Source organism: Trematomus bernacchii, unplaced genomic scaffold, assembly GCF_902827165.1.
Source record: "Trematomus bernacchii unplaced genomic scaffold, fTreBer1.1, whole genome shotgun sequence".
In the NCBI taxonomy this organism is placed as follows: domain Eukaryota; kingdom Metazoa; phylum Chordata; class Actinopteri; order Perciformes; family Nototheniidae; genus Trematomus; species Trematomus bernacchii.
In genome coordinates, this window is record NW_022987821.1 from 3567890 (window position 1) to 3585451 (window position 17562).

Here is a 17562-nt window from a genome sequence, read left to right on the forward strand (position 1 = left end):
ACAAAGGAAGTGGTGTCTGACATTATGGTTACAGCACTTCCTGGGTGGAACAGTTTTTGCATATTTCAACATTAGTAACTTCTCCTAGTGGACAGAGTCACTGTCAGAGCAGGGCGAGTGTAAGACAACCTCTGGAAACTCTTCACTTTCTCTTTCAGGATGTCTCTCCTCCGGGGTGTCCTCTCTCAGGTCCTCAGCTGGACGGGCCTCTGGCAGCTGATGCTTCTGGTCGGTGCCGGACTGGGAGCTGTGGTCTCAGTTTGGACCGTGAAGCTGTTGGTGCGTCACGCCTGGTTCACACACAGACTCTCCTGCTTCAGCAAGCCACATGCACACTCCTGGCTGTTGGGCCACCTGGGCAAGGTAAGATTCAAACTAAAAACACAGGTAGAACAATGGTGGAAGAAGTGTTCACATCCTTTACTTATAGGACATATGCTCATTTTCAGGTTCATATTTGTATTTTGTGCCTCTAGTGGGAGTGACATGTTAAACGTTGTGTCATTATTGTAATTCTTGGCAATCGTGAAACAAGAAAAGGAAATGTAGATTTCTCAGCATGATACAGGATGTTGCGACATATTTTATTACAAATCTCTGTGGAGGGAGAATTCAGTTAAGTGTGCAAACCGACCATTAAACTCCGAGGTTTTCATTTTAAAAGCTATACTTATGGTGCATTATAATGTTTGTTTAAAGTGTTATTGTGTGTGCTTCAGATGCAGAGCACAGAGGAAGGCCTCCTGCAGGTGGATGACTTGGTGCAGATGTACACACACTCCTGCAGCTGGTTCATCGGCCCTTTCTATCACCTGGTCAGACTCTTCCACCCGGACTACGTCAAACCTCTGCTAATGGCACCTGGTACTGTATAATTACTGGAAACATTTTCACACTGGAAGAAGTGTTGGCAGACTGGGCTCTGGTTTCAGACAGAGGGTGAACAGAGGTGCTGCAGCACAGGCAGTATGAGAACAATAAAGAGCTTTTTGAACATTAAAGCATGGAAACAGTGGAGACACAACATACAAATATGAACCTGAGAATTAGCAGAATATGTCCGCTTTAATCTTCTTTTCTCTTTCCATTACATCCAGCCAGCATCACAGTGAAAGACGAGCTATTCTATGGACATCTGCGTCCGTGGCTTGGTGAGTCAAACGGCTCTCTGATATCAAAATACTTTAAATGAGCTGATAACACTTCCTGTGTTTATAGATATTGAGTATACGGTAAAATACTACAAGTTTTTACATCTAATTTATCTAGTGCCTTCTATTTTTTATTCTCTTTGCTGTTGTAGTTATACCAAAGTGAGACGACACTGATCCAATTGAATGTGTATGTATTATTTACTCTCATCCTCACCTCCGAACATTTCCCCTTCACACCCCAGGACAGAGTCTGTTGCTGATAAACGGAGAGGAGTGGTCTCGCAGGCGGCGGCTGCTGACCCCGGCTTTTCATTTTGATATCCTGAAGAATTACGTCAACAAGTTTAACACCTCCACCAACACCATGCACGTAAGACACATCATGCACACTCACATGCTGTATACACACTTTAGTATCGGCCTGCTACTTCTAGAAAACCAACAAACCCACTCTTTACACTGGAGCTATTAAACATTTAAATAGTATTAATTTCTTCCCACTCCTTTTTAAAGAAAATACCTACATTTCATTTCAAATAAATTAATAATTTACTGTTTTAATGTAAGTACATTTATTTATTTGTATTTGTGTGGAATGTCTTTTTTACATACTGCTGTAACAAACAGAAATCCATATCTCAATAAATGAATAATACACATAAATGAATACAAATACAAATAAACACATACAGAAATACAAATATAATAGATCATTTAAAAAAGTAAACAAATAAAGTAGAATCTGATCTAATAATACAAAGAATCTGTCTTTCAGGATAAGTGGCACAAACTGTTGGTAGAAGGCACGAATCATGTAGAAATGTTTGACCACGTCACTCTGATGACACTCGACAGTTTACTGAAATGTGCCTTCAGTTACAACAGCAACTGTCAGCGGTGAGGACACACTCTTTTTGTTCACAAGTATAATCCGCTTCCATAGTTCTTCTCTTTTAATTGTATATGTTTCACTAGGTCTTCCTCTGCGTACGTGTCAGCCATAGTGGAGCTGAGTGACCTGATCATAGATCGTCGCACAAAGATTTTGCACCACTGGGATTTTATTTACTGGAAGACTCAGCAGGGGAAACAATTCAAAAAGGCCTTAAGCATCGTGCACAGGTACAGCAGCTGCACGGGTGTGACCTCATGACCTTCACGTGTTCAAAACCAACACTAATCGCTTTGTTGTTTTTTATACATCTGAACAGGTTTACCATGGAGGTGGTTCAGAAGCGTCGAGCCCTGATCAGCCAGCAGAAGAAGACAGGAGCAGATTTCCCCGCAGCACCACAGAAGAAGAAAGATTTTGTGGACATCATACTGCTGTCAAAGGTAGGAGAGAAGAAGAAATAAGAATCAGATCAAATGTATATATACACTGTATAATTCTAAGTTATTGGTCTGTGATTCCTTACAAACAATTCTGTCTATCCACAGGATGAGCACGGACGAGGCCTCACAGATGAGGAGATTCAGGCGGATGCAAACACCTTCATGTTTGCAGGTGAGAAGCAACTTTATTTAATTAGTAACACAAGTGCATTCACTTTAATGTTCTTATCATACAATCGATTTCTTTGAGACTTTAAAAGTGGATTGAAAAGTGTGCTTCTGTTTCCACAGGTCACGACACAACAGCCAGTGCGATTAGCTGGACGCTGTATAATTTAGCGCGCCACGAAGACCATCAGGAGAGCTGCAGGCAGGAAGTGATGGATCTGATGCAAGGACGAGAAACACATGCAATACAGTGGTCAGAAAATACACAGAAATGCTTAATAGGAGATGGAAATGCAGTTGAAAGTGTGTTATATTAAGGTGGGAATTTAAATGTGGTTATCTATATCTAAAGGGAGGATCTGACCAACCTCCCCTTCACCACCATGTGCATCAGAGAGTCTCTGCGGCTGCACTCTCCTGTGGTGGCTGTAACCAGGAAGTACACCAAAGACATGGACCTGCCCGGCAACCGCACCATACCCAAGGGTGAGAGAAAGAGCTTTTTATATAGATTTAAAGTACAATAAGCTTATTTTAGGGGCAAAAACACCACAAAGTCGCACAGAAAGAGACAGAAAATGACCACATTTTCTTAAAGTATTTGTTTCTTTGTGTTGGTCTCTCCAAGGTGCCATCTCTCTGGTCAGTATTTACGGGACGCACCACAACCCTGCTGTCTGGACAAACCCACACGTAAGAAATAACCCTAACCTTTCACTTTGGTTTAACTTTGTCCTCTCTGACCTGTGTTACGTTCTCTCATAGGAGTTTGATCCTCTGCGTTTTGAGCCTGCCAACACAGAGGGCCGGTCTTCTCACGCTTTCATCCCCTTCTCCTCGGGCCCCAGGTACTGCGTCCTCAATGCTGCAAGGTAAATAAGATCTAAACGATTATAGCTGTTTAAGAGTCTGTACTGTATGTGTTCACAGGAACTGCATTGGTCAGAAATTCGCCCTGGCAGAGCTGCGAGTCGTCGTGGCGTTGACCCTGCTCAAGTTTCGTCTGACCCCGGGATCTGACCCTGAAATGGGGAGCAGTTCAGGGGGAGTCCGCCGTCTCCCCCAACTTGTGCTACGTGCAGAGGGAGGATTGTGGCTGCAGCTGGAGACGATAAACATGGAGGAGCTGCAGGATGAATGAATCCTGTCACTGTGTTGTTACTACATGCATGCTGAGCTTTGTTTTCATCACTTAAAAAAGGAATGTAGTGTACATTTAGATAGAATTGTTGTAAATGGTCATCGTGCAGCTCCAGAAAACCTGTAACTAAATGTAACTCAAGTTAATTTTGCTATTACTTTGCCTGTTTCCACTATGTTAGCTAAATGCAATGTTATGTAATAAAAATGTATTGATATATGAACAAACAACATTTTTAATATAATGATAAACGTGTTTCTGAAGTGGAGAATTCTTGCAATACATTTAGCAAACTCCCAAAATGTACCACTTAAATAGCCTGTAGTTGTTCCGGCTGCAGTAACAACATCAGGCCACTAGATGGCACTAGACTGTTTTTGTTTTTGTTTTTGTAATTTTGGGGGTATTTTTTAATACTTTTACAGCAGTAAATAACTATATAAGTTATCGCAATGGCCTGTAACGCATATATAGTGATTATGAAACTATTTAAATTCTAATAAAGACTATTACAAATATGTTGTCCCGGTGGAGGCGGAGACTGTTGAGTCACAATTTTCACTTTCAGTCTCTCCCACAATTGATCACTCACTTTGATTTAATCCGGAAATCTCTGCTTGTAATGTGTTCATCCTTAATATGACTTAAATTGACATGCTTATCTCGGCTCACAACAGAAGCAGTTTAGTTTCCATCTTGTTGTTGACAGTTTAACCGACGGAGATGTGGCCGCCTGTGTTCTCCATGATTGTGGCCGGTGTGCTCTGCGTGTTCCCGGCTGTCGTCTCCGTAGACTCAGGTAAGGTTATTACGGCTGGTTCACTTCGTAGCTATAAAGGGTTTCATCCGTATAAGTGTGCGTTATATTAGGGTGCAAGTTGTGTAGCAGAATGGAAGTGTTCGTTATCAAGGACCACACCCTGGCCTGTGAGAACCAGCATGCAGCGATAACTACATTAACAGCAGAGCAAAGCGATATCAACTGTAAACACTACAGAGGGCATTAGAGGGGGGGGGGGGGGACTGAATGGAAACTAATACAACTGTGTAAAACAAAAAAGTTATCATACCAAAGAACAGTTAGGAACAAGGAAGGGGTGTAATTGAATAAAGCAGGAAATAGTATATTTATTTTTTAGAGTAGAGAGCTAGTTAATGTAGTTAATTACACACAGAAACTTGTATATCTAATCTACATATGCTAGATTAGAACATACTGAACATGTCTATCAAGCCTCACAGAAAGCAGTAATCTAATGTACTAGAAACTGGGTGAATATTTCCATTCCAATATAAAGAGTCATATTATTTAAAAAACAAAACAATGTTTATTAATGTTTTGGAGTAAAGCATTTGTTTTTATGTTTATCTATGATTATTACACATTTAATACAAGTTTGTCTGTTTTGGGTAATTTCTAATCAAATCTAAGGTAAATGGAAACAATATAATATATATAGTTTGGAAAGACAAGATAATACAGAAGAGCATAACAAGTAATATAATAAAATACTGTATGATTGCAGCAAGTAGTTGCTTCCTTTTATTATCTATCAAGAATCAATATATAATGTGTTCCCACTTGTTTAGCATAAGGATGTTATGGTTCCTCCCCATTTTATCCTTTAAAAGTTTATTTGGATATTTTCATGAGCAACTTTTGAATATTTTCTAAGTAATCTATTAGATTATACTTTAATATACAAGTAAATTACACTCACAAATTAGTTTTAACCCTCTGTTTAATAATCCTTTTTTTTTTAAACTTCTATTATTGTTATCTTTTTGAGTCTCTTATTAGACTCACCTACTTCCATAATTTAACAAGAGTACAGTGAATAATTTAAAAGGATGTTTAGAAAATCTGCAATATTTTTGTCCCTGCAGAGATCAAAGTCTACAAGCAGGTGGGCGATGAAGTTGACTTCAAACCGGGCTGCCCCTCCGAGACCATCACGGGGATATTGTGGAAAAAAGGGGTTGACTTCGCCATCGAATGGGATGGAAAGGGTATTGACTCGTATCGTCATTTCAAAGGTATACTGAGCGGAGTTCAGCTCTGTGGGGTCAAATATGTCCTTGAGTTTAATTGATGATCTAACCCTATCCATGTTTATGTCTTTTTAAAGAGCGTGGTGCCCTGAACAATGCAACTGGAGAGATGACGCTCAGAGGACTGACTCTTAATGACAGTGGATTATACACAGCAGAAATTAACGAATTGCCCTGCAAGTATCCAACACGTCTCATAGTCATCCGTAAGTGCTTCGATTACACACACTAAAATCAAGTTAACAGTGTAGAGGTTTGGTGTTTAAAATAGGGTTATCTGCTACATCATGACTATAAAAGGCCTGTTTTTTTATATTTGATCTCCAGTTCCCGTTCCTAAACCCACTGTTAGTAAAACATGTGACGAAGAGATGACCAAGTGTACGTTGACCTGCAATGCAATCATCACCAACGCTGAGCCGGTCGAATATGTATGGAATACAGATCATTCTGTTACAACTCCTGTGCTAAACATTACAAAGGTATTTTAAACGGCAAAGTGTGTTGATGTGTGTGTCTCTGTTGGTTACCCAGAACCTTTTTACCCATTACATCAGTTGCATAAAATGGTCTTTAAATGAGAAAAATATCGCAATTACTCGGGGGAATATATATCATTCGACATCTGCTTACCCTCTGGTTCCAAACTGAACAACAGATAACTGCTAACAGCTGGGCTCAATTGAACCGTACCAAGTAGTGCATGGGCATGGGTGACAATATTTTTATTGGAATACATTTGTAGTTATTTAGAATTACAATAATTAAGTTGATGAATAGTTGATTGGCCTATGGGGAGGGTCTTAATGCATATAAGTGGCTTTGGGGGAGTCTGATGTTGGCTGTAGAGAGGTACCTGTTAACATTTTCTGAGAGCTGTACTGTATATATAAATGTGTGGTTCTTTCTTGTCATTTCGGTTTTCACAATTTTTGCTGCAAATAAAAGCACTTTAGTATATTGTTTTGCGACTAGCCATCTTATTAATTTCTTTAGTTATTGCATCAACACTTTTTGTAACACAAACTTAGTGTTAAATATCTGTATAAATGTGAGCTAATGCTACCTTTTGATCTTCATTTCTAGGACGAAAGTTCAAGCACGTTTGAATGTTGGCTGAACAACCCGGTCAGTCAACAGCACAGCGAACCGTTTTCAAACCCTTTCACTCGTGAGTTATTACACAAAGATTTAATTGCTGATTCATCTCGTTTTTATCCAGAATATCCTCTGATATAAAGCCTGCTGTTGTCTTTTACATCACCTGCAGGAAAGCTGAACATGTCCGCAGGACTCACAGTCCTCATCGTTCTGCTGGTAGCTGTGATCCTGACCGCTATCATTCATAGAATTAAAGCAGGTGAGAAACATAACACCATATCAGGGACACATTTGTGCCGAAAGTAATCCGAAAATAATGTTAAAGTATGTTATTACTCCTATAATTAAATGATATCCAATGATAAGACAATTACTTCCATTGACCTATCAAGTGCAGCATTTACACACTGCCATACATTTAATGACTGGAAATCCAACATGTCTCGTTTAAGAGAAAAATACAATCTGCAAAATGGGTTTCTATATTAAGCTTTACCAGAAAAATAAATGGAGCTAGAAAAGTCAGAACTATTTAGTTTTGTTCATATATTAAAACATCCATCTTTGCTCACTACATCTTAGCCTTTATGAAAATGTGGAAAAAAAGATTTAAATATGGGTTTTTGGCTGAAATATATAGTGCTGTTTTTAGTTAATTATGTTAATATTTGGAATTGGCTTATCCAGTCGATTTTGTTGAAGAGGTGTCTGCATTATAAATACGTCTGATAATAAAGAGATAAGTACCACATTTAATGGTTTTGTTTGATTTCCTCTAGGGATGTGGTTCTTTGAAAAAGGTAAGACATCTTTCAAAGCATTTAAAATGTAGACTTAAAATACTTTTTTATGTAGCTTTTAATAAATAAAGAGTGAAGTCCATTAATGTATGACCATTTTGTAAGGGGTTATCTGAAAGGCATTCTGGGAAATGTAGGATACGGCAGCATGATGTATGGTAGAATTTGACATGGCAGTATGAAAGAAAACGTGATAAATCATGACTTTATTTTCTGTTCTCTCTCTGCAGCATCCATGCCATGGGAAGCAGGTCAGTAAACTCACTTATGGACACCGCAATGCTTTACATTTCAAACCATGGACATGTAAACATAACTTCTTCTGTCATGTGTTTTCTGTCCACCACTACAGACTTCTGGAGGAAGCCACGTAGGTTTCACTCTGTCAGTTTCCCGTATTATTCATTTCTAACTCTATATTGTAATAAAACAACCATATCATTACTACAGAAACAGATGCTGCTGAATCTAATGGCACCGCTGCTCAAGAGGGACTAACAGAAGGTAAGATACTCAAACAAATGCCCTGCTAGTCTCTAAATGTACTTTCTATTCATCTAAATCGATATATAACAATATATGTGACTTTCTTTGACAGAGACACCGATGAAACCAAACGCCGGGCATGAAGAGGAAATGTAGATATATGTATTTACAGTACATATATTATTGAACAATGTGTAATAGTGGTGGCAGCTACATGCCTCAAATCATAATGAAGCAGAAAAGTGAGGGAAATGTTTTTTATAATTAATAATATAATTCTTTTTTTTATAAATATATATTTTAGACACAAAACTGACAAAAGTGGATACAAAGGTCCACTTTATTAGTCTAAAATACTTTTTTAAGACCAGTAAAAACCATTTTAAAGACAGAGTTTGATTGAGTCCATTTCTGTCAATACTGTCAGCTTTTTGTCGTTAGGATACGTTTTTAAATAAAGACGGTTTTTAAATATACCACTTTTATGTTCAAAAACAGTTTCTCCAATGCAGTTGCCATAAACACAAAATAAGCGTATTTCTCTGATAACAACCTCTGCTGATAAAACCTTCCATTAGGATCACGTTTATAATTAAAAACAACCAAGACGTATTATAAAAATGTCTTTCAAATGGGATAAAAGGGGAACTTTCTGGCTAGACGACCACAATGCTGACTCAAAGGGAAAAAGGATAGGTGCCAAAATATTTAACATTTAGCATTTAAAAGCAGAAATGTTACTTTTAAAATACTTGGAAGGGAAGTATTGAAGTTACTGCTGAACACTACAGTTGCAGTGCAGAAATAAATAGTAGGAGAGATTTGGGATGTTCCTATGAGGCACCGAGGGGCCTCGAAGCTTAGACAATGCCAGGAAACCTTTGCAAAGCTCCCTTTCCTGAGATAAGACATCATACCTGACACCGACGAGTACCTCGAGCTTTCTGGAGCAGCCTCACAGTGTTGGAGAGGAGAGTGTGTGTCTGGGGAGGAAGTGCACTGATATCAGAGGGGGAAGGAGACGCCATTGTGTCCAACAAGCAAAGCATTGTACTGTAATGCAGCGAATACTACGAGAGGCGTACAAAGACATTTCAAGTCAGATATTTTTTGTGGGGTTTCATTAATGGTTATTATCATTTACCAGATTGTTTTCTCTGCTTTTATTTTGGAATTGGTTGAAATGTGTGGTTTGTCTGTGGATGCAATAGATGTGAGTTACTAAACGTTTGAAGACTTTTTTTTTCACGTTACACCCTTTTAGCTTAGTATTTATTGTAGATTTATACAATGTAGATGTTTGCTTGAAGGGATTTTGTATGGGCTGTGTGTGTAATAAAACTATAAGAAAATAATCCTGAAATGGACCTTATTATTTTATAACTATTTACAAGGCTTCTGTCTTTCATTTTTGTAAAACATAGTACAACATGTATCCACTTGAGGGCAGCAAGTTGACACAGTTCACTGTCACTTCAAGCCGCTGCAGACTTATTAAGAGTGATGGTGTGTAATTTGTCTTCAACAAGGTTTTGTGAATAAAAGGAGTTTAAAATGTCATTGTTATGTTTGATATGAATAACCCTATAAATTACCTTGCAGATTATATTGTATATTTGTTTCAGACAGAGGGTGAAAAGAGGTGCTGCAGTATGAGACAAATAAATACCTTTTTGGTCATTAAAGCATGGAGACATGTGACCGAGGTAAAAATACTAATATGAACCTGAAGATGAGCAGTTTAACATTTAAAAAAAGATATGTTGTCAGACGCCAGTGTTCAGCTGTAGCAACAAAACAAAAATGTACCTCCTAAGAAACGCAGAGAAACAAATAATCGGTGGAGTCTCTTGTCTTCATGCTGAGGCTGCAGCTGAAAAAACAACTCTTACAAAGAAAGTCAATTATCAACATCTAACATTTTTTACTTGTATATCTTTTACCGGCATTATCCTTGAAATTGACAATTTAGCAACACATTCAGTATCAGGGAATAGATTCATGTTATAAAAAATATATATATTAAAGTCTTTTTTTTCCACCAAAGGTTATTTTATTTGTGACAAAAAAAAGAAGAAGAAATAAACATTTGATTAAAGTCAGTGTTTTTCCTTTACAGCAGTCGGACAGATTCACAGTCACATTATATTTCAACAATGATTTCAATCAATAATTATAATACATTCTGTATGCAAGTCAAAACAAAATTCCTTGTGTTAAAATAAGGGACAAAAATCAGCATTTTTATAAAATTATTGAATGTCTGTGGTTCCTGTTTCATCAATAATAGTTTCATGTGTTCCTATGTTCTCTGTTCTTTTTCCTGCAGGTTTTTATTAAAGAAAACAGTTGGACTTGGACCAAAAATGAGCCAATAAGCAGCAAAACTACTGACTGCTGCTACGTTTTCCTATTGTCCGAAATATTCAATACAAATAAATCACACTATATAACATGCTACATAAAATCTGCATCTTAAATTAATCTGATTATACGAAAATTATGTAAAATGGGATTTTTTTTAATACAGAAAGGTAAACTGTATCTTACTAAAAAATATCAAAAAATTATTCAAAATGGCACTTATTATTATTTGTAACATTAGGTAGGATAGGAGTGTGAATGAAAAGCTGTTTTAGAGTGATCACATAGTAATCATGGCGCAGCGTTTTAGATCAGTGAAACAGTACAGATCAGCATCCTGTAAAAAAAAAAAACGAAATAAAACGCCCTGTGCTTAAGATGATTTGTCTTGGTATAAAGTAATAAAACAAGTAAAATGTACTCTTTTCAGTTACAAAAAGTTTCATGAAGGCACTTAATGATTAAGACTCACTTTAGTCTCCTCTGTGGACATCAGACCCAGTAAAAACTCATGTACGTCAGATATTCGTCGAAAACACTTCCTGTCGTTAAGCTTTGGCACTGTTGCCGTTAGATAAAGGTTCTACCTCTGAGTCCGCAGTCACCGGGCTGAGCTCTGTGGGCGTGGCCTGTTTGTCGGCCCCGCCCCCTTCCCTGGCCTCGTTTCTATAGTGACGGATGATGACCACAGCGGCGCAGACCAGATAGACCACGGTGAGGATGGTGAAGTAAACGAAGTACACCAGGAACTGTAAGAGAAACGAGACATCTTTAAATGAGTGGAGTCAAGCATTTTAAAAATGTTATCGCGTTAATCACCATAATACACAAGCTAAAGTAACAATGTGAAATAAAAGCTTACTAATTGATGTACTGGTGGTATGAGGCACATCTAAGGACACACACTGCCAGCGTTCAGGTAATTAATGTCTGTTTTACCTGAGAGTGAACCTCCAGCCCCAGGCCTCTCTTGTCAGCAAATATGAGGATGATGATGCTCTTCAGTATGGTCCCAAAAAACGTGTTGATGCCAAACACTAAGGCACACAGCTCCTTGTTGAGAGACGAGGCTATCTGGAACCTGTGAGGATTAAAGAACGGATGCATCAGTATTAGGGGTGTAACGGTATCCATATTCGTCCCGTACCGTCACGGTTCGGACGTCACGGTGCGGCACATTTTTTTATGAGTGGGAAAAAAGTCTGTCATTACTCAGGGCAGTATCCATTACAGAAAACACAACCCTCTCTATTTTCCTCCATACCCAAATCTCTAAAAAAGGGGCTGCAACGGATCTGATAAAAACTGATCCAGATTTGAACACTGTCCTGACGTCAGGACGGTGGCGCTACGGCTATTGGGCCAACTCCACCAATCAGGAGGAGGCGCTGGAGACGCTGTAGTACATATGACAGGCCTCTAAGTGGCGCTGTAGTCTGCCACAAAAGCAGCGAAGAAGACTTGGTTACCATGGTTACCCTTCTGTTTATTCTCCGCTGTGGCTTTCTTTCTCCCTCCCCGAGGCAAGCGTTTGCTCCCGCTGCAATGCAATCCCTCCCCGTCGAGGCAAGCACTGTAATTCTCTCCGGTTAGTCCACCAGCAGATGACAAACACCCACCTCTCCGCCTCTTCCAAGGAACGAGGGGACCGTGCGGCAGAGTTTCAGTTTCAGTTTGTTTCGCCGGTCAAGATGTCCGTTAAAGTTTAAATCTTCCGGACAAAATTAGAAAAGTGCCGGTCAAAGGTCTTCTTTGTTATTTATTGAGCTTTAAAACAAATGAATAACGACTCTATATAATAAAATACGAGGACGGAGATCTCTTTTTCTCCCCCTCTTCTGACAGCCCAGCAGCTGATCAGAGCACGTCTCCCCTCTCCTGCAGGGGGGCGTGGTCAGCAGAATCAGACCCGTAGACAGCAAACAGCACATAGAGCAAAATGAGGCATGGCTAAAATGCATGATCTGTTTGGTATTTTGAAAACAGAAACGTATAAATATACCTTATATAGGTATGGCCCTACAATATATCATTTAAATATAGCATGATAGGTTTCCTTTAAACAACAAATGAAGAACAAGAAGAAACACAACAACAAAACGAACAAAATACAAGAAGAATAAAAGTTAGTATGGCGAGTTCAGATAACACACAGGAGCTAGAAGACCCACCTGCTTCTTTTAAATCAGCTGTGTGGGAACATTTCGGGTTCCCTGTGGACTACAATAACGATGGAGTGCGAGTGGTGGATCGGACGAGGACGGTGTGCCGGCGTTGTTGGACAGCGGTGCGGTATGCTAATGGTAACACACGCCAAACATGCTAAATCATATCAGAAGGCATCACCCAGATTTGGCAATCACCGGAGCCCGGCAAAAGACAGTTCAACAGCTTATCCCCGCTGTTTTTAAGAAGCCAATAGACATGAAAGCCGAGAAACCAAAATAAATAACGGAAGCTATTGGCATATTTCAACGGCTTGAAACACTTTATTATTTATTTTGTAATATTTTGCCATCTGAGTGTGTGTGGTTTGTTTTTAACTGTGTAATAAAGTTAATTATTCAAAATGTTAGAGTTCCTTATTTTTAAACTGAAACTTGCACTACTGTTTAAAAATAAATAACAAGAAACCTGGAATTAGGCATTTGGGACTTTTTTTAGCTTTTTCTTGTTGTACCGAACCCGTACCGAACCGTGACCCCCAAACCGAGGTACGTACCGAACCGTGAATTCTGTGAACCGTTACACCCCTACATATAATATAAAAAGTGAATGGGCAGAAGCGTTGAAGCTTCAACGCATGCCGCCGTGTGTAGGGGCCGTTACACCCCTAATCAATCAAAAATGTGTTTTGATAACGTGTTTTAATTGTGACTCACGTGGCAATGGGCACAAGGCACTGGTAGAAGCCTCTGAAGAGGACGTAGGCGGCGTAGCAGATCCAGATGTTGTCGGTGGTCCTCATGAGGAGCAGCAGAGCCGCCTGCAGCGCTGTGATGATGCCAATCACCAGCTCGGACCACACGTTCCAGCGGATCGTCACAAAGCCGGCGGCGCAGGAGGTGATTGCACCTGCAGGGAGAGAGAGACGTCCATTTAACTCTTGTAGTAGCCATCAATGTGTTTCATCTGTTTGCTTAACAAAAGTAAAGAGATTTTGTTCAAACCAGGAGATTAACTTCAATTTATATGGAAGTTTTGTTCATTATTTACTTAGCCGTTTCTTTTTTTACAACATAACTTTTACTGCTTGCACGAATTCCAGGTTATTTAAACTGCTACCTTTGTTCGTTACAGCTGATTAAAGGGCCATTAAGGATGACGAAACATGAAGTAACCGCTAAGCAGAATAAAAAGTTTAACGAGCAGTCAACATCGTTTTCACAACTGACGTAATTCCTCAGACTTTGATCTCTGGATTCAACGCAATATTGTTGTCTTGGTGGTTAATATTGACATTATGCAGAGGCACGCATATGTTTTTCTCATTATGGCATTATTTAGGTAGAGGCTTTAAATAAGCCCAGTGTGTCTTCCTGCACTGTATATCATCGGTTCTCTGTTATGTTGGTTTTCAAATTGTGCAAAACCACAAATACAAACTGTATCTGAATAAAAGTCTCACTCAGCAGGGTAGAAGCTGCCTCCACTCCCCCGTTATAAACGTTCTTGTTCTCCGTGGCCGGGTAGACTTTGTTCCACAGGATGTGAATGTAGAACAGGACCAGGTAGTACCCGGTGGAGTTGAAGATCCACCACAGGGACCAGAGCCTCAGGTTGGGCTTCCTCACAACATTTCTGAGCTCCAGCAGCATCTGCGGTAACACAGAATCCCTCCAGCGTGACTTGGGTTTCTCTTTCGGGTTCATGAGGGCCACTTCTGACTTTGCCGCCACTTCCTTTTGCTCCTGATTCTGTGTCCGGTTGAAGAACAGGGAGCGTTTAGGCCAGGGGAGGAACATGGACAGCATCAGACCAAAGCTGACGAAGCCTATAGATATGGCGTTGAGGGTGTAGAAGCTGACTCGGCCGACAGAGATGAATATCTGTCCCAGCACCGAGCTGGTGAACACCCCCAGGAGGACAGCGGAGCGCGAGTATCCCGCCACTCGCTGGTAGAGAGCGGGGCTGACCATGGAGAAGATGTAGGAGGAGTACGCCACGCGGCACGCCATGGTGATGCCGTAGAAGAACTCCATGAACTGCATCTGTAGGAGGGTAGTGCCCAGCAGCAGGAGGATCCAGATGGCCACCTGACTGATGCCCTGGATGATCAGGAGCGGCTTGTAGCGCAGGAAGTCGGTCAGCAGGAAGGCCGGTACCAGCACAACCATGTAGGAGTACGTCAGCACAGGAGTGATCTCATTGGTCACCTGGAATAGTCAATTAATAAATCAGCGAGGCGGGTGAAGGCTACAAATTTAGTTCACATCATGTTTGTGGTACTGTATTATACGCAGAGGAGCAAATAAAAATGATAGGTGCACTTCTGATTAAATTGATGCAATATAATGTATTATAACATGTAAGCACTACTACAAACTCCTTAAAATGCTTGTGGAGTTTATTCCATGCTTGCTTGGTACAATTAATCTGGAAAATTGAACTTTTAAACAAGAAGAATATAGGATAACGTACATTTGTTCCTGCATATTGGAGACATAGTGAAGTTGGTTTATATAGAACAGGTCATGTCTGACTTTTATCCATAACAATGCTGTATACATATGTAATCCCAGCTGATTACAATTTAAGTCAGGAGCAGCTTATTTCTTGAAAATAAGCACTATGGCTTGGCTGTAAAATTGCCTAACATAGAGTGTTTTCAACATCTAGTTTCAGGAAATGTCTAGTTTCTAGATTACAGGAAATCAAATCTTGGTATGAGGTCAATTTGAGAAAAAGAAACTCTAAAAGTCCCCGATCCACTTTTCACATAGCAGTTTGGAGAAATGTGAACTTTGACCTGCAGTAAGATGGATCAGCAGACTCTCAGTCTCCACAGGACATTCATTGAAAGTGCTGTGTAATGAGTGCCTAACTGCATATAGACAACCTTACGAAAGACTCTTACGGGTTAACTTTACTTCTTTACTTTCAAGTTAGTATATCTTGCATATTAACTCTGCAATACAATGACTGAGATATATCCTGTATTTCATTTTTATTTATTTTTTTAAACATGCCACCACTTACCTCTTGCCTTGTGAAGTTCTTCTCAGTACTGAGTAGATATGGTGTAATGAAAGGCTCCCCGGGCTTTATCGATGACATAAACCCAAAGAAACACAGGAATATTACGCCCCATTTCCACTTCCTTGGCTCTATGGCTGCCTCTGTGGGACCCTCGGGGGGAGACGGGTCCTCGGAAGCAGGAACGACCATCTCCACGTCTCCATCTTCCTTCAAGTCCATCTCTTTTTCCCCCTCTGATCTGTCCCCACTCCCTGCTGTGTCATCAGCGACCATTGTGATGCAGTGTTTCTATTTCCTGCCGAGTTAAATCACCATGTGAGGATTTGTTTTGTCAGCAGCCTAAATGAAATGAGGAAACAAAATGTTGTGGGGTTCAACCAGACTTCGTCTCCATGACAGGAATGGTGTAAATATATCCATTTAGTAGGGTGGTTAAAATGCGACATGCTGCCATTTGCATGTAGAAGAAAATGTTGACCTTTGCTCCATTCCACACTGTGACATTTTCTATCCAGCGGCCTGGTCTGGTGTCATTGTTAACCTGAAAAGATAACAATGTTGTCAGTAAATCAGACTATTTTGACACTGTGCAGAAAGGTGACATTACACTGTAGCTTAATTTTCTTTAACATGGCTACAATTAAAAATGATGACAATAAATATGTGGCTTATTTTGTATATAAATTATGAGAGACACTGGAAAATGCCCATCACAACAGCTTGTTTTGTTAGACCCAGCAGTCAAAAACTATTCATAAAATAGTATGCAAATAATTAGTTGAATAAACTGGAACTTGGATTATTTACCCTTTTTCTGTCAAACAAAAATCAGGGCTTTCCAACAAACTGTTCAGTAAAGATAAGATAACACTTTATTGATTAAACGGTGGGCAAATGCGCTTGTTACAGCATATCTATTGCTCAAAAAGTAATAAATAAAAATGAAACAAGATAAAAAACGAAATATCTATAAACATATGTCAACACATTACAATTAAAATGGAAATGTGCTCCTGAGAGATGGATTTCTTGGCCTGACGTTACGTGTCAATTTTTTTAGGTGCAAAGCAAACAAGTTACACAAGCAGTGCATAGTAAACACAGTGAGTTAGCTGCTAATGAGCTAACAGTGCTAAAAGGTTATATTGTTTCTGTGTCACAACGACACTAAAATGCGTACAATCGCTTAATAGCACTTATGACCCAGGTGCGAAGTTATAGCTAGCTAGCAAGCTGGCTAACAGTGTACAACTATGACAACAATGCAGTCTCTTTGCTGTTTTTCGCCACAAAAATGATAAAAACATTAGCTTCAGAGAAAGTAACTGACAGCCCGTGTACGAAACAACATGCTGGCTACATGTCAAGAAAACACTTTATAGTTGTTTGTCATTTTTAGTATGCAAGGAATTGATAAAACGTCTCATACCTCGTGTGGTCCATCTGAATGCAGCAGTTTAATTTTTAGCTGCCCCAGTCTCTGATAGCATGCTCTTCTGTCATCGCAAGGAGTTCTGGGAAATGTAGTTCAGCAATTTAACTGCTGCGACAAAGCTGGTAAAACCCTGATTTCTCAACTAAAAGTGAATTAAACTGGATTTATAAATATATAATACGATGTAAGAAGACACACAGTGACGATTATGTCCGTGCAATAGTTCGTTTTTTTTTATTTTGCAAGTGTTTTGCTCGCCCTCTGCTGGATAAAAACTTTAACCAAGACAAATATTTAAAGATACTTCTTATGATAAAATATGAAATT

General features: G+C 39.5%; 4 protein-coding genes across 5 annotated transcripts in view; 3 read left to right on the forward strand and 1 right to left on the reverse strand.

Annotated features, from left to right (window-relative positions):
- Positions 1-17562, forward strand: part of LOC117499160 (amyloid beta A4 precursor protein-binding family B member 1-interacting protein-like) — a 611089-nt gene that overhangs the window by 10585 nt on the left and 582942 nt on the right. The gene's annotated exons all lie outside the window — the stretch shown is intronic.
- Positions 13-4312, forward strand: LOC117499124 (cytochrome P450 4F3). The gene is made up of 13 exons (XM_034151452.1): positions 13-363; positions 720-864; positions 1098-1151; positions 1397-1524; positions 1930-2051; positions 2130-2276; positions 2366-2489; positions 2595-2661; positions 2781-2910; positions 3010-3143; positions 3286-3350; positions 3423-3505; positions 3588-4312. Exons 1-13 carry the CDS (start codon positions 160-162, stop codon positions 3796-3798), a joined length of 1614 nt encoding a protein of 537 aa, XP_034007343.1. The 5' UTR covers positions 13-159; the 3' UTR covers positions 3799-4312.
- On the forward strand, positions 4334-9625 carry LOC117499148. The gene is made up of 11 exons (XM_034151484.1): positions 4334-4597; positions 5686-5835; positions 5928-6056; positions 6178-6332; positions 6937-7021; positions 7121-7210; positions 7731-7751; positions 7982-8002; positions 8104-8121; positions 8202-8255; positions 8350-9625. Exons 1-11 carry the CDS (start codon positions 4522-4524, stop codon positions 8391-8393), a joined length of 843 nt encoding a protein of 280 aa, XP_034007375.1. The 5' UTR covers positions 4334-4521; the 3' UTR covers positions 8394-9625.
- slc19a1 (solute carrier family 19 member 1) lies at positions 10260-17337 on the reverse strand. The gene is made up of 7 exons (XM_034151453.1): positions 17230-17337; positions 16279-16341; positions 15801-16139; positions 14230-14977; positions 13484-13676; positions 11541-11682; positions 10260-11350 (listed from the first exon to the last, which is right to left on the reverse strand). The coding sequence occupies exons 3-7, from the start codon at positions 16071-16073 to the stop codon at positions 11150-11152; spliced, it is 1557 nt and encodes a 518-aa protein (XP_034007344.1). The 5' UTR covers positions 16074-16139; positions 16279-16341; positions 17230-17337; the 3' UTR covers positions 10260-11149.

Excerpts from the sequence above, each read along its gene's own strand:
- LOC117499124 (XM_034151452.1), top strand. The coding sequence starts at position 160 with ATGTCTCTCCTCCGGGGTGTCCTCTCTCAGGTCCTCAGCTGGACGGGC. Across the intron at positions 865-1,097 it reads ACCTCTGCTAATGGCACCTG|CCAGCATCACAGTGAAAGAC; the intron begins GTACTGTATAAT and ends CATTACATCCAG. Across the intron at positions 2,490-2,594 it reads ACATCATACTGCTGTCAAAG|GATGAGCACGGACGAGGCCT; the intron begins GTAGGAGAGAAG and ends GTCTATCCACAG.
- LOC117499148 (XM_034151484.1), top strand. The coding sequence starts at position 4,522 with ATGTGGCCGCCTGTGTTCTCCATGATTGTGGCCGGTGTGCTCTGCGTG. Across the intron at positions 6,333-6,936 it reads CTGTGCTAAACATTACAAAG|GACGAAAGTTCAAGCACGTT; the intron begins GTATTTTAAACG and ends CTTCATTTCTAG. Across the intron at positions 7,211-7,730 it reads CATTCATAGAATTAAAGCAG|GGATGTGGTTCTTTGAAAAA; the intron begins GTGAGAAACATA and ends GATTTCCTCTAG.
- slc19a1 (XM_034151453.1), bottom strand. The coding sequence starts at position 16,073 with ATGGTCGCTGATGACACAGCAGGGAGTGGGGACAGATCAGAGGGGGAA. Across the intron at positions 13,677-14,229 it reads GGCAGCTTCTACCCTGCTGA|GTGCAATCACCTCCTGCGCC; the intron begins GTGAGACTTTTA and ends CTCTCCCTGCAG. Across the intron at positions 11,351-11,540 it reads GGCTGGAGGTTCACTCTCAG|TTCCTGGTGTACTTCGTTTA; the intron begins GTAAAACAGACA and ends TTTCTCTTACAG.